The 17,641-nt window shown below is 43.5% G+C and overlaps 1 protein-coding gene across 1 annotated transcript in view; it reads left to right on the forward strand.

The window, feature by feature from the left end:
* The window catches only part of Dgkg (diacylglycerol kinase gamma), a 230,522-nt gene that overhangs the window by 94,761 nt on the left and 118,120 nt on the right, over positions 1–17,641 (forward strand). The window contains exons 6-11 of the mRNA XM_004654302.2: positions 10–180; positions 4,783–4,832; positions 6,945–7,019; positions 8,128–8,250; positions 13,855–13,972; positions 16,157–16,245. Of these exons, the coding sequence (XP_004654359.2) occupies positions 10–180; positions 4,783–4,832; positions 6,945–7,019; positions 8,128–8,250; positions 13,855–13,972; positions 16,157–16,245 (626 nt within the window). The remainder of the gene's footprint in view (positions 1–9; positions 181–4,782; positions 4,833–6,944; positions 7,020–8,127; positions 8,251–13,854; positions 13,973–16,156; positions 16,246–17,641) is intronic.

Below are 17,641 nucleotides of genomic sequence, written 5' to 3' on the forward strand. Positions count from 1 at the left end.
TCTTTCCAGAGACAAAGATGGCCAAGAAGCAAGAACCGGCAAAAGACCCAATAGCAGCAGTGCCCCGGGAGACCCCTGCTGCTCAGCCTTCAAGTTCAGAATCCCCTACAGTGTACCTAAGGGATGTTGTATGTTACTTGTCCCTGTTGGAGAATGGAAGACCTCAGGATAAGCTAGAATGTAAGTGTTCATCCTATGAGGTGGGGGGGCTCAACTTTTTTTCCAAAGAGGAGGATCTGGGATTCTTCCAGCCATTCCTTTACAAATTGGGGTCCGGTATGGGATCAGGATATGTCTCCTGCTTCTCTGGGTAGATGTCTGTGTTCTTTCACCACCAGTGATAAGAATGTGACCTAGAATCTACCCAGGATGCAATGCCAGTTGAATATAGGTTGGGAATGGCATTTAAGATCTTGGCATTTAGAATCAAACTATGGAGAGGAGAGAGTAACCATCAAGGAGTTAAGACTCCTTTCATCCCTGGCAGGACTTCCTCCATGCCTCTAATCAGAAAACTGCTGCCTTTCCTCTGTGAATATTTTAGGAAAAAAGTATTCACCATCTGATCTTCTTTCCCGTGCTGTGAGCAAGCAATTCTGTAACTATAGGAGTTATTCCACGTATTTCCTTGATTCCTAATAAACCTCTGTCTTGGTAAGGCTTGTGTCCATTTCCCCATTCATCCCTTACCCACAAACTCTTTGATCTCTAGAGAAAGAGGGCTCACTAAGTAAGGGAGTTGAACTTGTAATGCAACGAAGTTGTTCTCAAAAGCATCTTCAGGATAATAAGAGCTAAGTGGAGGGAGCCTGTGAGCTTAAAGGAAAATCATCCAGTGATGGTTTTCCTGACATCTGGAAGCCTTTCAGCATGCTTTTCGGGACAGGACCTTGTCACAGAATGTCTTGGAGTTGCTTCACTTGGAAACTTAAGCAGGCAGCAAAGAAACACAGAACAAAAGTCAAACTTCAGTTGGCAGGACTAGTCAACAAAACTTAAACATTAGCAAGAGAAGTGTACCCAGGGTGAGCTTTGCCAAAACCAAAGTGAAAGTGTTTGCTCTTAGCTGAGCTTAAATCTCCCCCATAGTCCTGAGGTGCTCCCAACTGCAAGCCTTAAGGGTGGCAAGTAAGCAGATTTCTGCTCTTTTCTGGCTAGCATTAAAAGTGAAGTGTCAAATTATTTCCAGCATTTAAGTGAGTTTTGAATTTTAGGCATCATATTAGTTAATAACTGATAAGGGAAAAGCAGCAGATTCTCACCATTAGTGGGTCTCACCAACTCCTTTTTAAAATACTTTAATTAAATATTAATTAAATTAATATTTGTGAGCAGAGAGAGGGAGTTGGGGTGTTACTGTGGTGCCAGGTTGACCTTGAACTCCTAGGGCTAAGCAGTTGCCCCATGTGCATATGCCACACTTAACCTCAATTAGTCTTCCACCTGATTTCCCTGAGACAGAGTCTCTCACTGATCTCTACCCGCCTTTTAAAATATTTATTTACTTATTATTTGAGAGACAGAGAGAATGGTCATGCCAGGACCTCCAGCCACTACAAATAAACTCCAGATGTATGAACCACCTTGTGCATCTGGCTTACATGGGTACTGGGGAATCAAACCTGGGCCCTTATTCTTCCCTGACAAGTGCCTTAATTGCTAAACCATCTCTCCAGTTTCTCATCAACTTCTTGGCATGGAATGAAAGAAAATTTTACAACTATTTCCACAGAAATTTTCAAAGACAGATTACAGCAGAGAGTTCAATGAACATCCACATAGGCACTATGCTCCTTCAACCGCTGGTGACTCATTGGTGCATCTTCCTTTGTTTATAGCTCCTCCCCATCCCTTGGATCCTGAAGAAAATCCCAAAATCTCATAATTTCATTTGTAACTATTTTAGGATATATACCTCTAAAGTCACGCTTGACCTTAAATACAACCAAAGCACTACTCTCCATGAAGATAAAATGAGCCCCTGCTATTACTGAATATTCACTCAGTATTTACATTTTCCCAGTTATCTTATATATTTTCATTGTTTATTCAAGTAGCTTTTCAGACTGATATCTTGTGGTTTGTTCTCCATCTTTGACTAATAGTTTTTCTTAAAGCTGTTTTTTGCACATGTATGTGGTGTGTGTGTGTGTGTGTGTGTGTGTGTGTGTGTGTGTGTGTGTATGGAGACCAGAAGTTGACATCTAGTGTCTTCCTCAATCACTCTGTACCTTACTTCCTTAGGCAGGGTCTCTCACTTGAATCCAGTGCTCCCCAATTCAGCTAGTCTACCTAGTCAACTTGTCTCGGATCATCTGCCTCATGAGCCCTGGGTTTATAGGCAAGCCACACCAACCTGGAATTAACATGAGTGCTGGGGATCCAAACTGGAGTCCTCATACGTACATAGCAAGCACTTTACCACTGAGCCATCTCCGCAGCCCCTCCTTATCACTTTTCATTTAGTCTTTATTCCGTAGAATTTTCAGTTTTGCTTAACTTTTATTTAATCTTTTTGAATAAGTTCCCTCCTTAATTTTAATAACTAGGAACAAGGTAAGCTTTTCTTTTCTAATAATCAAGCATGTGATTTTTTTGGAAGCCATAACTCGAAACCTATTGCCAATACAAGAATACCTCCCATCAACTGAATACCTTATATTTGCTAGGCACTTTGAGTCCATCTTGTCACTTGTTGTCAACCTCCCAATAACCGTGGAAGGATGATATAGTCATTTTCATTTTACTTACTGTTTTACTTACATGTAAGAAAGCCTGGTAAGGTGAAACAACTTGCTCAAGGGTACAACTCTGAAGACTGAGGCACTTCCTTGGCTGTTTGTAGTGTTATTGTTCCTGGACAGTAGGGTAAGAGAGAAGTCAGCATTAGACAGCCACCTGGGCCCCAAGAAGATTGTTTTTTGGGGTGATTCAACTATCCATTCATATGCTGTGTGTCCTGACCAGAACATTCTGAAGAATCACAAAGAATTGGAAATCGATAACCCTACTTTTAAAGAATTTAGACTCTAATCAGGTATTCACCACAGAAAAAGAAACACAAGTGGCAGGGACACTAAAATATGCAGAGGCAAGTGACAGTACAAGAGTAATTTATTGTGGTCATGTGCTGAGAGACCTGGAGGGATTATATCAGAGCAGGCTCAGCAAGGGGAGGCTCCAGAGAGAAAGTAGATGTGAAGGGCTTAAAGAATGGAATGACAAGGAAAAATATTTAGCTTGCTTGCTTCAGAGACCCCAGAGATCCTTTCTCTGCCTTTTGTGTGAGTGAAATGCAGGTTCTAGGCCCTAGAAATGAGTATATAGTCTTTAATCCAAATTCTCCTCCTATTTCTTCATTTTTCTGCATCACCTCCCTATTGCTAAGAACATGACTGAAGATGTTCCCAAAAGCTATACTGATGTTCTAGAACAACAGTATACAGATTGAGCATTCCTAATCTGAAAACCAAAAATCTACAATGCTCCAAAATCCAAAACCATTTGAGCCTCTATCTAATTTCCACATCTAACTGCACATGATGAATTGCGGTTAAACTGCAGATGCACTAAATATATTTTAGTAAGTTTCCTTCAGGCTGTGTGTGTGTGTGTGTGTGTGTGTGTGTGTGTGTGTGTGTGTGTGTAAGGTGTATAAGAAACGTAAGGGCTGAAGAGATAGCTCAATCAGTAAACTGCTCGCTACACAAGCATGGGGACCTAATTTCAGATCCCTAGTGCTCACACCAAATGCCTGGTATGATGGCACATGGTTGAACTTCAGCGATGAGGAGATGAAGACAGGAGTGCCCCAGGGGCTGGCTGGCTAACCTGTCTAGCCAAAACCGTGAGCTCTGGCTTCCATGAGAAACCCTGTCTCAAAACAAGATAGAGCGTGACAAAGGAAGACCCTCCCCCCAACATCAACTTCTGGCCCATGCACACACACAAGAAATATAGTACTCCATTTATACACAGGCCATGTACCCAAAATATTCCATTATATATTAAATATTCACAAATCCAAAAATATCCCAAATCTGATGCCTGCGGTCCCAAGCATTTTGAGTAAAGAATACTCAACTGTAACATCTTCTGTAGCATTAACATCTCTGAAGCATTATTACTGAGGACTAAGTAATAATGATATAATGCATACAGCAGTACCTGATGTACATTAAATGTTATGTATAAATGATCATCAATGACATCTATTAGTAAATAACATCACCTATGAAATGGTTTCTCCATGCTAAGCGCTATCAATTTCGTGTTATAATTTCATATTAATCCTCATAATGACCCCAGTAGAAAGAAACTATTATAACCGCCACCTTGTATGAACTATGAAGTAACTTGCTTGACCCCCCAGAAGTGGCAGAGAACACCGAGAGCTTAATCTGCCTAACTCCAAATTCGTTCTACAAGCAGTAGAGGCCAAGGCCCAGCTATAATTCTCGTGCTTCTGCCCCGCCGTCAGCTGGGCATTGTTTTAAAGTCCATACAGATGATACCAAGAGGCATCACACTTGTGACCTACATCTCATTGGCCACAGAGTCACTGCTTAGATCCAAAAAGCCAGATGGCTTGAATTTCCTCCCTTGTCCAACCTTCTCCCTAACGAAGTCACATCCATAAGAGGGAGGGTAAGCTGGCTGCAACGGCCTTTGCCCCAGGTCATGGTCACATGTAGTCTGAAAACTTGGCAACAGCAAAACAGCCCGCCCTTACTCCACGCCCCCTGGAAGACAGCTCAAGCCTGACTTGTGTGTCTCTTGCAGTCATGTTTCGCCTCTATGATTCAGATGAGAATGGACTCCTCGACCAGGCGGTAAGCTCTTGCCCTCAGTCCCCCTCCGGCAGTGAGAAAGTGTGGGGAGTGGGGTTGTAGGGAAAACTACAGAATCCCAGGCCTTAACTATTGCTTTGCTGAGCATCTACCCTGTGTCAGGTGTTAGTCTGAGTACTGGGGGCACATTATTGTAGCCAACTGACAACATCCCATTCTCTAGTGAAGCTTGCACCCTACTCCAAGCATCAGTGCTAAACAGTATAGCCAAGTACATGTCAGAGCAGGGCATGGGGATGCCCATCTGTAATCCCAGCATTGAAGAAGTTGAGGCAGGGGAATTATGAGTTTCTGTCTCAAAGAAAAGAGGGAGGACTGGTAATATAGTTCAGTGATAGAACATTTGTTTAACATATACAGTGCTCTGGGTTCAATACCCAGCATGGCAAAAATATATATAATTAATATAATATGATATAATGTAAATATAGACACACGTATTTTGGGTAGACGCTTGCTGAGAAGAAAATAAAGGAAGGAAGAAGAGCTGTGGAAATGGCTCAGTGGGTAAGAGCACTTGCCATGCAAGCACGAGGGTCTGAGTTTGCTCCCCAGCACCTGGTGGCATGGGCACACATGCCTGTGGTCCAGTCCTATGGAGAGTGGCAACCTGAAAAATCACTGGGGCTCACAAGTCAGCCAGTATGACTGAAAATGCAGCTCTAGGTTCAGTGAGAGACTTTGTCTCAAGACAACTACAGCAGAACAACAGACCAATAGAGGAGGGACACCGGACATTTCTTTCTCTGGCCTCCACATACATACATGCAGGTGCACCTCATTACACCGACACATCTCACCACATAGTGCAGAAGCACAAAGTAAATAGATGATAAAGGAAGACAGGAGGTTACCATCATTCTCTGTCCTGAACATTTTAATATCTTCCTGACTGGTACACTGCTTGCCGCCTACTTAACTCAGCTGCTAGGAGATCCTGAAGACTTAAGTCAATACATCAACTCTGCTCACAACCTTCAATCACTCTCCATTTCTCTAGAGTATACAATAAACCCTTTCGGCCACTCATAAGTCTTGATATGTTTGGGGACCCCATTCTCACTCTCCCATGATTTCTATGATCTCATATCCTGTCCCTATCTCACTCTGACCCCATCTGCTCATTCATTCTGCTCTAGTCATCCTGATCCTCTGCTCATCCTCTAAATTCCAAAACCCCACTCAGGACACCAAATCCTGCCTCAACCCAGTGTGTCCCTCTGTGCACTAACTTACTAACATCCAGTATATCTGTAAGGTTTTTAAGTAGAGCTTGGCTTTGGTAGAAAAGGATCACTATTAAGTAAGCAAGTGCCTCAAAAATCCTGTCCACAGAGTTCTGGGCTCAGGGTTGGACAGAGGAGATGCCAAAATGAATCTAAATCCTAGTGCTTGAGTCTGGACCAGCATGGCAACCCTCCATAAGTGGACCTGACTTTTTGAGGGAGGGACTGATGGATCTGCAGCTGCTAAATAGTGGGGATGCGGAGTGGTAAGAAAGGGAAGAGAGGCCAGCACTTGGGAGGTAGAGGTAGGAGGATTACCATGAGTTCAAGGCCACCCTGAGACTACACAGTTAATTCCAGGTCAGCCTGAGCCAGTATGAGAGCCTACCTTGCAAAACCAAGAGAGGAAGAGAGAGAGAGAGGGGGGCAGGGGAGGAAGGAAGGAAGGAAGGAAGGAAGGAAGGAAGGAAGGAAGGAAGAAAGAGAAAAGAAAAAAGGGAAGAGAGAACTGTCTTGGTTTGTAAGCACTTGTGGGAGTTGCAATCACAAAGGAGAAAGCAGGAGAATTTCCTGAGGCTTTCAAGTTGAAGAACACAATAGTGAAAGAGAAGTGGGTCCAGGAGGTCCATGAACTTTCCCCATAGCTCTGACTTACACATGGTCATTTTGTGTGTGTGTGTGTGTGCATCTGCTGTCCACTGGCCTCTGTGGTCAAAGCAGAAACAATGTGCTTCTAATGAAAGGCCAGAGTACTGCACCAGCTTTTCGTGTTCTGTTCTCCCATCTTCCCACCGGGTTTGACTTTGAGTTTTGCTCTTGATAATGGTTGTTTTCTCCCTTTGACATTTTCTCTCCTGATATTTTCTAGGAGATGGATCATATTGTGAACCAAATGCTACATGTTGCCCAGTACCTGGAGTGGGATCCCACAGAGCTGAGGCCTGTGAGTTTCTATGAACATGGGTTCTCTCCAGAGCCAGCTTCCAAGAGAGAGCACACACTCAGGACATGAATGCAAACACTTGCTGTCTGGTGCTCCCAGGCTCGTCTGGCTGGAAGCTTCTTTGGAATCCTATACCTTGACCTCCCATTTCTCCCATAGAAACATAATGTACAAGCAAGCACCCTTAACCCCTGAGCTATCTCCCCAATGCCCCAGAAAACAATGTACAAAGCACCACCACCAACAACAAAAAAATGTCTACACGCGATGGAGATCATAATGCCCTCCTCTCCACCAGAGCTCAATTCTAATGACAGGAATTCAGAGCTCAAGGAATTAAAGGCTGTGGATATGGCTCAGTGGATAGAGCATTTTCTATGTAAGCACAAGTACCTGGGTTCAGATCCCCAGTACACACATAAATGCCGGGTGGACATGGCAGCTTGCCTGTCATCCCAACACATGAGAGACAGAGACTCCCAAAGGCAAGCTGGCCAGCTAGAATAGCCAAACTTGCCAGCCCTGGGTCTGAGTAACCCTGCCTCAATAAATAAGGTGGAGACTGACTAAGACACCCAGTATCAATCTCTGGTCTCCACATGCATGTGCATACACACACACATTCGTGGGCACACACATTCATGGGCACAAGCATTCACATGCACACAGAGACATACACATGCACATAATTTAGAATCTTAGAAATTCTTCTCATTTAGTTATTAATAATAACTGCACTTGGGAGATATTGAGCAACAGATTATTATATCAAACACTTTATATGCATGCCCTCTAATCTTCACTACCATACTACAAACAGCAGTATATTTTCATGTTTAAGATAACCAACCCAAAACACAGACTTGGAATAACATATCTAAAGCCATATGGTCAGGTTAGAGCAAGTTGGACCTAAAACCTTGGTCTGTTCACTACCAGTCTAGTTCCTTGCTTCTCTACTTATTCTAAATAAATAAAAAAAAAAAAGAAGAAGAAGAAAAAAAAAATGAGGAAATCAGAAAACATCAGTAAGACCAAAGAGAGAAAAGGACAGAGGCATCCAGAAATGCCACAATAAAAACAGACTATTGTTCTTTGGATTCCACAGATACTGAAGGAGATGTTGCAAGGGATGGACTATGACCAGGATGGCTTTGTGTCACTTCAGGAATGGGTCCATGGAGGGATGACCACCATCCCACTGTTGGTCCTCCTGGGAATGGATGATTCTGTAAGTTGATAAGGCAGAATTCAAAGACCCATTGCCATTCAGGAACTCTGTAATCGGTATAAATGTTGAAAGCTTCTGCCCCAGACTACCCGTGGACATGCCACACACTCCACGCTGGCACAACTGTCCTTTCTAATTCCATGCCTTTTACCTATTCATGTCCAAAAGATATTGTTTTACTTGACAGCCATTTGCTAAATTACTACAAAATAAAAAAATATTGTCTTGCATGCTATGAAGAGGTGAATATTTGCCTACAAGAGCTGGGCAATGAGCAAAAGAAACTTCAAGGAAGGATCCCAACTTTTAAACAAATTAGGCTTTAAAATGCTAAAAGAGCTAGCAAAAGAAGGAGGGAAGAAGGGAGAGAAGGGAGGGGTGGAAAATATTGATTATTGGTTGGGAAGGCTTTCAAGAATTGCCTCTTGTCTAACAAAGCAACCAGAGAAGATGTTTATCCCAGTTTGTGCAGATAGAAAACTAAGGTTCTGAGTCTGAGTAAAAGAAAAGCCAAGATTTGTTTGACTGCCCACTCCCCATATTTTCCATCATCCACGTGTCAGTTGTACCGGTGAGAAGACATCCTAGCAGGCGCTTGACCTATCTCTGAAGAATGTGCAAGGCTTTGACACCCTATTCTTTTTCTCTTTCTTCCTATCTTTTTATGCATTTATTTACTGCCTGGTATTAGGAATTAAACTGAGTGCCTCAATATGATGCTAGGTGAACAATCTACCACTGAACTATATCTCTATCCCTCTTTTGTACTTTTTTTGAGGCAAGCCCAAAAGACTGGCCTTTTTATGCAAGATAGTGAGAGAGAGAAAATTGGCATGCCAGGGCCTCCAACCACTGCAATCAAACTCCAGATGCATGTGCCCCCTTATGCACCTCTGTGACCTTGGGTGCTTGCATCACTTTGTGCATATGGCTTATGTGGGATCTGGAGAGTTGAACATGAGCCCTTAGGTTTGACAGACAAGTGTCTTAACCACTACGCCATCTCTCCAGCCCTCTTTTTACTTTTTATTATAACAAGGTCTCACTACATTGCCTAGGCTAACCTTGAACTTATCCTATAGCCCAAGTAGGCCTTGAACTTGTGATTCTCCTGATTCTGCCTCCCAAGTAACTGGTAATACAGGCCTGCCCCACCAAGCCCAGCTTGATAGCACATTCTGGTTCTCGGGATTGGATATGACTTGACTAGAGGAAGATAACAAAAGGGAGAGTTTATGTCAAGGAGACCACTTAATCAAAGACCCTAATGGAAGTCCAGGAAAATACCCAAGTTCGGACAGCACAGGAAATACCTGTAAAGTCTCAATGTGAAATCAGTGGTTATAATAGCCTGCATCTAACCCAGTCAGTTACTGAATTTTCTGAGTTTTACTGAGTGAGCTAACTTCAGTTCACAAGTTAGAAAGATTAGAGCTAGTGCAAGCACAAACAGTGACACTAATATTTACCAGGATAGTCACACAGCTTTGAGACAGTACCTCTCTGAGATTTCGGAAATGTCTGAACTGTCAGGAAGAACAGAGCAGGAAGTGGAGGTTGGTCTCCTGCTGCTTGCTTTGGTCATGCCTCCAGTTGACAGTCCTACAACTCAGAATGGAAGCTCACCTTCATCTCCAGAGCTCAGGAACTAAGAAGCTTTCAGTCACCGCATAGCATGTCCAGTTTTTCTCAAATGCTAAGGAGAAATCAAGGGACCAGGTACTACATAGCCATCCTCTTATCCCTCAAAACCCTAGAAAGTCAGAGCAGGAAAAGACCTTTGTGATCTCTGGTCCATCCCTTCCATTCTATTAACTGAGGAACAGTGGGGTAAAACACCTTCCCCCAGGGCTCACACCAAATAAATCCAAGAGCCCCATCCACCACCCTCAGTAGCATCAGGATGATCCCTTGCCAGTGCTCTCTACATATAAGAATCCACATGAGCTCAGATAAGTAACAGACTTCTCTCAACGCTCACTTAATATGAATCAAAATGAAAGTTCTGCTTGCTTGCTGTTCTAATTCTCCTTTGGATATCGCCAAATGGGTCCATGTTAAACACAAGGAATAGTTCCCATTTGCTTCTCCATATAGAACTTGGTAGGATTCAGAATCTCACCAGATCCTGGCATGGAAAGAGTTCATTGTTTTCTACCCCTTTCTTCAGTATTCTTCCCAATGGCTCCCTCCTCTGTCTCCCCCCTCTAATGCCAGATCAGCCTTGTAGAAACCATAATTAACATAAAAAAAGTAGAAAACAAGCTGGACATGGTGGCATACTCCTTTAATCCCAGCACTCTGGAGGCTGAAGGAGGAGGATCACTGTGAGTTCAAGGCCAGCCTAAGACTATGAATTCCAGGTCAGCCTGGGCTACAGTGAGACCCCACCTTGAAAAACAAAGTAGAAAATAGAAAAATAGATGTAAATGTAGGTGCTATTAATCAAAAACTTTGTGCACTTATTTTAAATATGTACCAAATAAGTTTTTATTATCTGTGGCTCTAGGGAAAGCTCCCATCAACGTCTCAGATGTCCCATTGCCTATTTGTCTTATTTTATTTATTTATGAAAGAGAGAAAGAGGTAGAGAGAGAGAGAGAGAATAGGTGTACCAGGGCCTCTAGCCCCTGCAAATGAACTCCTGATGCATGTCCCACCTTGTGTATCTGGCTTTATGTAGGTACTAGGAAATCAAACCTGGGTTTTGGCCTTTGCTGGCAAGCACCTTAACCACTCAGCCATCTCTCCAGCCCTTATTTGTCTTAAAAAAAAAAAAATCACATAGGCCCACTGTGAAGGCTAAAGATCTCTGAGTGGAACCGATATAAAGCTTGTGTCTGAAAATCTAGCCATGGCATGAAGCCTGGCTGCCTAAGGAAGGGTGCTCCCCCATTGCAGCGTCCATGTGAGACATGAACCCGCCACACGGTGGTGCTCTAACCCAAGCAGAAATTCTCAGACCATCAGTCCATTTGCGACTTGTTGCTACAGAAACAACAGCTGAGAAAGGGGAGACAGCCAACTGCCTTGACTTCAGATAAAACTGTAGTCCTTTGGGCTACGTGAAGAAGCAAGTCTGTTGAAAAGGGCTCTGATTTCCCTTCTGTTCATGCAGGAAAATCCTGAGAAAGGGACATGGATAGAACACTGGTTCTGAGGCCACCAAGAGTTCCCAGTTTGACTGCTGGCTCTGTCACCTGTAGTCTTGGGCTAATTCTGTAATTTCTCTGAGTCTGCTTCTATCTGTAGAGTGGTAACAAACAGCACTCTTGCATCATTTTTGTATTCCCCCAGTGTCTGATACAAAGTAAGGACTCCAACGAGTCTGGTAAGGGGTTCAGAGCTGTAGTCACTTCATTTAATTCTTATATTAAATCCTCAAATCAGGGGCTGGAGAGATGGCTTAGCGGTTAAGCTCTTGCCTGTGAAGCCTCAGGACCCCGATTCGAGGCCAGAACCCACCTTAGCCAGATGCACAAGGGGGCACACGTGTCTGGAGTGCGTTTGCAGTGGCTGGAAGCCCTGACGCGCCCATTCTCTCTCTCTCTCTCTCTCCCTACTTCTCTCTGTCGCTTTCAAAGAAAGAAATAAAAATAAACAAAAAATTCCTCAAATCAGTTGTTTGCCAAGTGAATAAAGGAATCAATCTTTTGGAGAATTGTTATCCACGTGTGAAACTACATATGGAAGTAGAGACTCAGATGAAAGGACCTTAGTTCTGTACAATTCAGGTGTGGGGCAAGGTTCTAAAGTAGGGAGCAGACAAAAGCTCCACCTGGCCCAGAAAAGGAGACAAGTCTTTTAAAATAATATGAATCCACGCATGGTGGCACACGCCTTTAATCTCAGCACTCAGGAGGCAGCGGTAGGAGGATCGCTGTGAGTTCAAGACCACCCTGCGACTACATAGTGAATTCCAGGTCAGCCTGGGCTACAGCGAAACCCTACCTTAAAAAACAAATAAATAAAATAAATAAAAGTAATATGGGCTCCTCCAGGGATCATCAGTAGATGTCTTGAGCCCAGGAACAAACCTAGCCACAGTGACCAGCGCAGAGACATCTGCGACCCAACATAAGAACTAGACCTGAGTTTGGCACACTGGACTCTATCTGCGTCCCTGACCTCCCAAGGATCTCTTCCCTGCCATTGTTTTTACGACTGTTCAGATAAGCCCCAATGCACCTTCTGATAGAGCCTATGAGCAAGGTGAAGGGGTAACACATGGTGGGGGGGGCGGGGGCAGGGAAATGTCCCAAAGATAAAGCCATAAGTCAGCCTGCTTACCCAGGGCCTGAAACTTGGAAGACTTGGCATGCCAGGAAAGCTGTGTGGCTATGATAAGGCATAGTCTATGCAGCAGGTAAGGACAATTTTGCTTCTGAGCCACTTAGGAGAAAATAATTTAATTCCCTATCTTTCTCTTGAATATATTATCTGTGTGCAAAAATTTGTCACAATGAGTTGTTATTTTTACTAAGCTATTTCAGCCAGGCATGGTGGTGCACACTTTAATCCTAGTACTCTGCAGGCAGAGGTAGGACAATTGCTGGGAGTTTCAGGCCACTCTGAAACTACATACTGAGTTCCAGGTTAGCCTGGGCTAGTGAGACCCTACCTCAAAAACACAAAAAGAAAATTGCTTTACTAAGCTATTTTTTTCTGGTCATAATGATAGCATATGTTCACCAGGAAAAATTCAGGAAATATAAATGAAAGTAAAAAATTAATAAAATAAATGCAGAATGCTGCCTGCTATAACTAACCTTGGTCAACAGCTTCACAAAATTTCTTTCCATTAAAGATCTTATTTTTTTTTTTACTGAAATCATAATATACCATGAGATGTGCATTCTGATTTTCTTAAGTTGGCACTATACCAAGAGCATATTCCCATGCCATTAGATAATTTTATAACTATCATTTTTTTAGAGAGATAGAGAATTGGCATGCAATGGCCTCAGCCACTATAATCAAACTCCAGATACTTGTGCCACCTAGTGGGCATGTGTGACCTTGTGCTTGCCTCATCTTTGTGTGTCTGGCTTACATGGGATCTGTAGAGTTGAACATGTGTTCTTAGGCTTCACAGCAAGCACCTTAACTGCTAATCCATCTTTCCAGCCCATAAATATCTTTTTGATTGCCACCTACCATTAAGTCATATGAATATACTACAATTTTAGTAATTTGGAGACTTTTAGGACATTTCCAGCTTTTCATTGCTTTAAATAATGCTAAACATCTGACAGAGAACAGAAATGCTCAGCTATTTATTCACAGGCATTTCTTTAGGTTACAGATCAAGGAAAGAAGTTTGCAAGTCAGACTGTAAACATTTAAAGAATTTTTTACATAGACAGGTAAGAGACATAGATAAAAGATAGATGACAGAAAGACAGGTAGATGATTGATAGTTAGGTAGGCAGATAGATAGATTAGATAGATAGATAGATAGATAGATAGATAGATAGATAGATAGATAGAACATGAGAAGAAAATCTTATTTAGAGAAAAAGAAGAACGTGCATGATGTGGCCTCTGACTTCCTCTAGCTGGAGCTAATGGCCCGAAGTTTCATCTCCTGTTACCCCCCTACAGAGCTGCCAGGGAGATGGAAGCCATGCCTGGACCCTGAAACATTTCAAGAAGCCCACTTACTGCAATTTCTGCCACCTCATGCTGATGGGTGTTCGGAAGCAAGGCCTGTGCTGCATCTGTGAGTGAACTTCTGCAAGCCTTGCCCCGAGCTCTGTGGTGCTCTGTATGTATGTGGTGGGTTGAACCATTCCAGGGAAGCTCAGCATCGCAGTTGGAAGGTTCACACTTACTGGTCCAAAAGCAAGGCATGCCCAAGGTTTCTATGCCATGTCTTGCTTGAGTCTATCTGAGTCAAATGGATAACTTACAATAGCTCAGCATCGCAGTTGGAAGGTTCACACTTACTGGTCCAAAAGCAAGGCACGCCCAAGATTTCTATGCCATGTCTTGAGTCTATCTGAGTCAAATGGATAACTTACAATATCGTTAAAGTCAAGGACCACAGATCCTTGAGAAGACATGATTTAAGTTCATGGCCAACAAAAATTCATCTCATACTACTTGTAGTTGTGTTTTCTAGTCAACATTTATTTCACGTGTATTTGGAGGAATTTTTAGTTAACATATTCTATGTCCTGGAAGTGTAATGGGAATTATAACTATACACTGCTTCCTTTTATAGTCCACTGAGTAAAATTGAAGGTGAAAGAAGAAACTAATTCCAAGTGAGGGATAGACTAGAAATAAGATAGGAAAGGTCCAAAATGGTAAACAGGAGAAATAAATTGATAAGGACAGAGAAAATATGATTTTAGAAAGAAGGGGGAAAGGAATAGGAATAGAGGAGAGAGGAGTTGAAGCCAGAGGCTTCTGGGAGCAGAGAAATGTGTATTCATGCCAACGACCTCAGGAGTGAACAGCAGACAAGACACTGGTTAAAACTCATTCAGTGGACAGACTGAAGGGCAGGTCCAAGTCTTTCCAGACCAGCTCAAATCCAGCTCTCACCTGCTTTTCATCAACATGTTCCTGTTAAGTCCAAGGCCTGTGGTCCTCTGCTATTTGCGTAATCATAATAACAACAGCAGTGATGACTTGTGGAATAGCTAATCTGACTCAGTACACGGCGCTTCCCACAAATGTCTCATCTAATACTGCAAAATCCCTGCAATGAGAAAAAGGAGATAGTATGCACATATTTTACAGAGAAATCCTGAGTTTTGGAAAAGTTAAAATAACTGTCGACACATAGCGCAGCCGGGAGTGGTGGCGCACGCCTTTAATACCAGCACTCGGAGGCAGAGGTAGGAGGATCGCCGTGAGTTCAAGGCCACCCTTAGACTACATAGTGAATTCCAGGTCAGCCTGAGCTAGAGTGAAACCCTACCTCAAACCTGCCCCACTCCAAAAAAAGAAAACCATAGAGCTCTTGCCTCAGAGGAGATAAGAAAGTTTATTCTGCACCCACTCATGGGCGACCATGGCCCAGAAACACAGACAAATTCAGGCTTACCCCAAATTCTCTGTTCCAATGTGTTAACAATTTCAAGAAGATTTTATAGCTACAAAACAAAAGGAAGTCATAAACCAAGGCACTTTTTAAATATATTGGTGGGAACCTCTGGTGGGTGGGTGGTAGCAAGGCAGGGAAATCTCTGCTGTAGCTTCAGATGTTATCTGAGGACATTCTGAGCCTTTGGGTTAGTGGAAGTTGGTGGTCTGCTAGTACATTCCAAAAAGGTTTCACCTGATCACCTGATAGTCACCAGGATGTTAGGTCAGACGCAGAGGTGGGAAATAAATGGCTATTATGGGCCAGAAGTAGCCCAAGGTAATTTGGCTCTGATCCTGCAACATTCCATCTCTAATGATCACAGGAGTTCTACCAGTGCATGCAGCCTTGTTAGAAGTAGGTGCAGAGATTTTCAGGAACTTCAGTTCACACGATTTATCCAAGATGATGTGGTTTGCTGCACATGACAGAGGCAACAATTGGGCCCAGGCATGCACTGCCACGGAAAGAATGGTTTTCTGTCCACTCCCCACCATCCTGACATTCAAGGCTGAGGCTTTGGCAGGACACCACCACGTGTCACCCCCTCTAGTGATGTTTTTCCTGCCCCCAGAGGAAGGCAGTATGAGGAGGTGGGTCAGAGGTATAGAAGCAGCGCAGGGGACAACTGGGAACTCTGCTCAAAGAACAATGGGAGAACGTTGACTTTCCATTAGGCAAGACCAGCTCCACGTGTCCTTTGTTTCTCGCTGGCCACCAAGCAGGTGATAGAAGCCTTGGCTGGGGTCGGGAGTGGCTGGTCACTCACAAACAGTCCTTTTTTTTTTCTCATTCTCTCTCTCTTTTCAGACTGTAAATACACTGTCCACCAACGCTGTGTATCCAAAAACATTCCAGGCTGTGTCAAAACATACTCAAAAGCCAAGAGGAGTGGTGAGGTGAGTGACACCTATCGCCTCATTCTACTGCATGCTGCTCGGGGACGACATGTCAGCCACCGCAGATTCCTGAGCAGGAAGGGGCTTTGGAAGCCCTTTGCCATCCCTTTCCTGCCTCAAGGATGCTCTTAAGCCAACCCCACTCCTTCACCGATCCACTGGGCCCTTCCTTGTTGCCTATTGTGTGCCAGGCATCATGCTTGGGTACCTACGGGTTGTGAGAGATGCCACCCAGCCTGCTCAAACATTATGAAGGCTACAGGGACAGACATGTGTGTGAGCAGAATATAAAGTAGCAAGGTGCTACGTAATAGGGTACATGGAACACACACTTACTCTTGAAAGAGACCGCTTCACAAAGGAGGTTGCATTTGATTGCCCTGGGCCGTACCAGGAGGACTTGGCGAGGCAAGGAAGAGGTCAAAACATGCCATGAAGGATGCTTATGCATATGAGCATGCAGATGTGCCTACTCTGGGTCCTAGAGTCCGGTGTGGATGTGGCAGGGCAGAGGGGGAGGGGTGATTCCAGGGAAGGGACAGGGTAGACATACTCAAATGGCAGAGAAGGACTTGGGAAACCAGATCAAGAACTAGGTGTTTCTCATCTCTACAACACCTTCCAAGGCTCAGGATCCATTGCAGAAGAGGTGGTGGGAAGAATGTAAGAGCCAAAGGAAAGATAGGACTCCTTACAATGTGCTCTTCCAGTCACAAAACGGACTGATATCCATGACTTTGCAGTGCCTACCACTTCCTACACAAGACCCTCATAATAGGAAGAAAAGATGATGACATCAAAATAAAAGAGATCCCATGCATGGTGGCTCCTGTCTTTAATCCCAGCACTTGGGAGGCAGAGGTAGGAGGATCACTGTGAGTTCGAGGCCACCCTGAGACTACAGAGTGAATTTCAGGTCAGCCTGGGTTAGAGTGAGACCCGACCTCGAGAAAAATAAATAAATAAAAGAGATACTGATGGAGAAGGGGTGGGGTTATGATGGAGAGAGGAATTACAAAGAGGAAAATGGGGTGGGATTAGTATGGTTGATTGTCTATACTTATGGAAGTTGTCAATTTAAAAAATGTAAAAAAAAATAGAATTAGAAGTTTCTGATGCTATTGAAGGTCAATGAATAGCTTCAAGCATAAAAAAATGGTTGAGTCTGCTAATTAGGTGAAACTTTCTGAGGCTGGTATAGGAGAGAAATCAAGAGGTAGGAAAATTCCATCAGCAACTAGAGCAAACAGTGCTATACCGAGGCTGGAGTGGGATAGGTCGGCTTTCACCAGTATTGCAAGATTGGGGTAGCATTGGATGTTTCTTGGGGCCATGAGTCACGGAGCATGTTGATTGCCCGACTGACAAAAATAGAGAAGGGAAAGTTTGAAAGGCA

The sequence above is a fragment of the Jaculus jaculus genome, chromosome 5 (genome assembly GCF_020740685.1).
Source record: "Jaculus jaculus isolate mJacJac1 chromosome 5, mJacJac1.mat.Y.cur, whole genome shotgun sequence".
NCBI lineage: Eukaryota > Metazoa > Chordata > Mammalia > Rodentia > Dipodidae > Jaculus > Jaculus jaculus.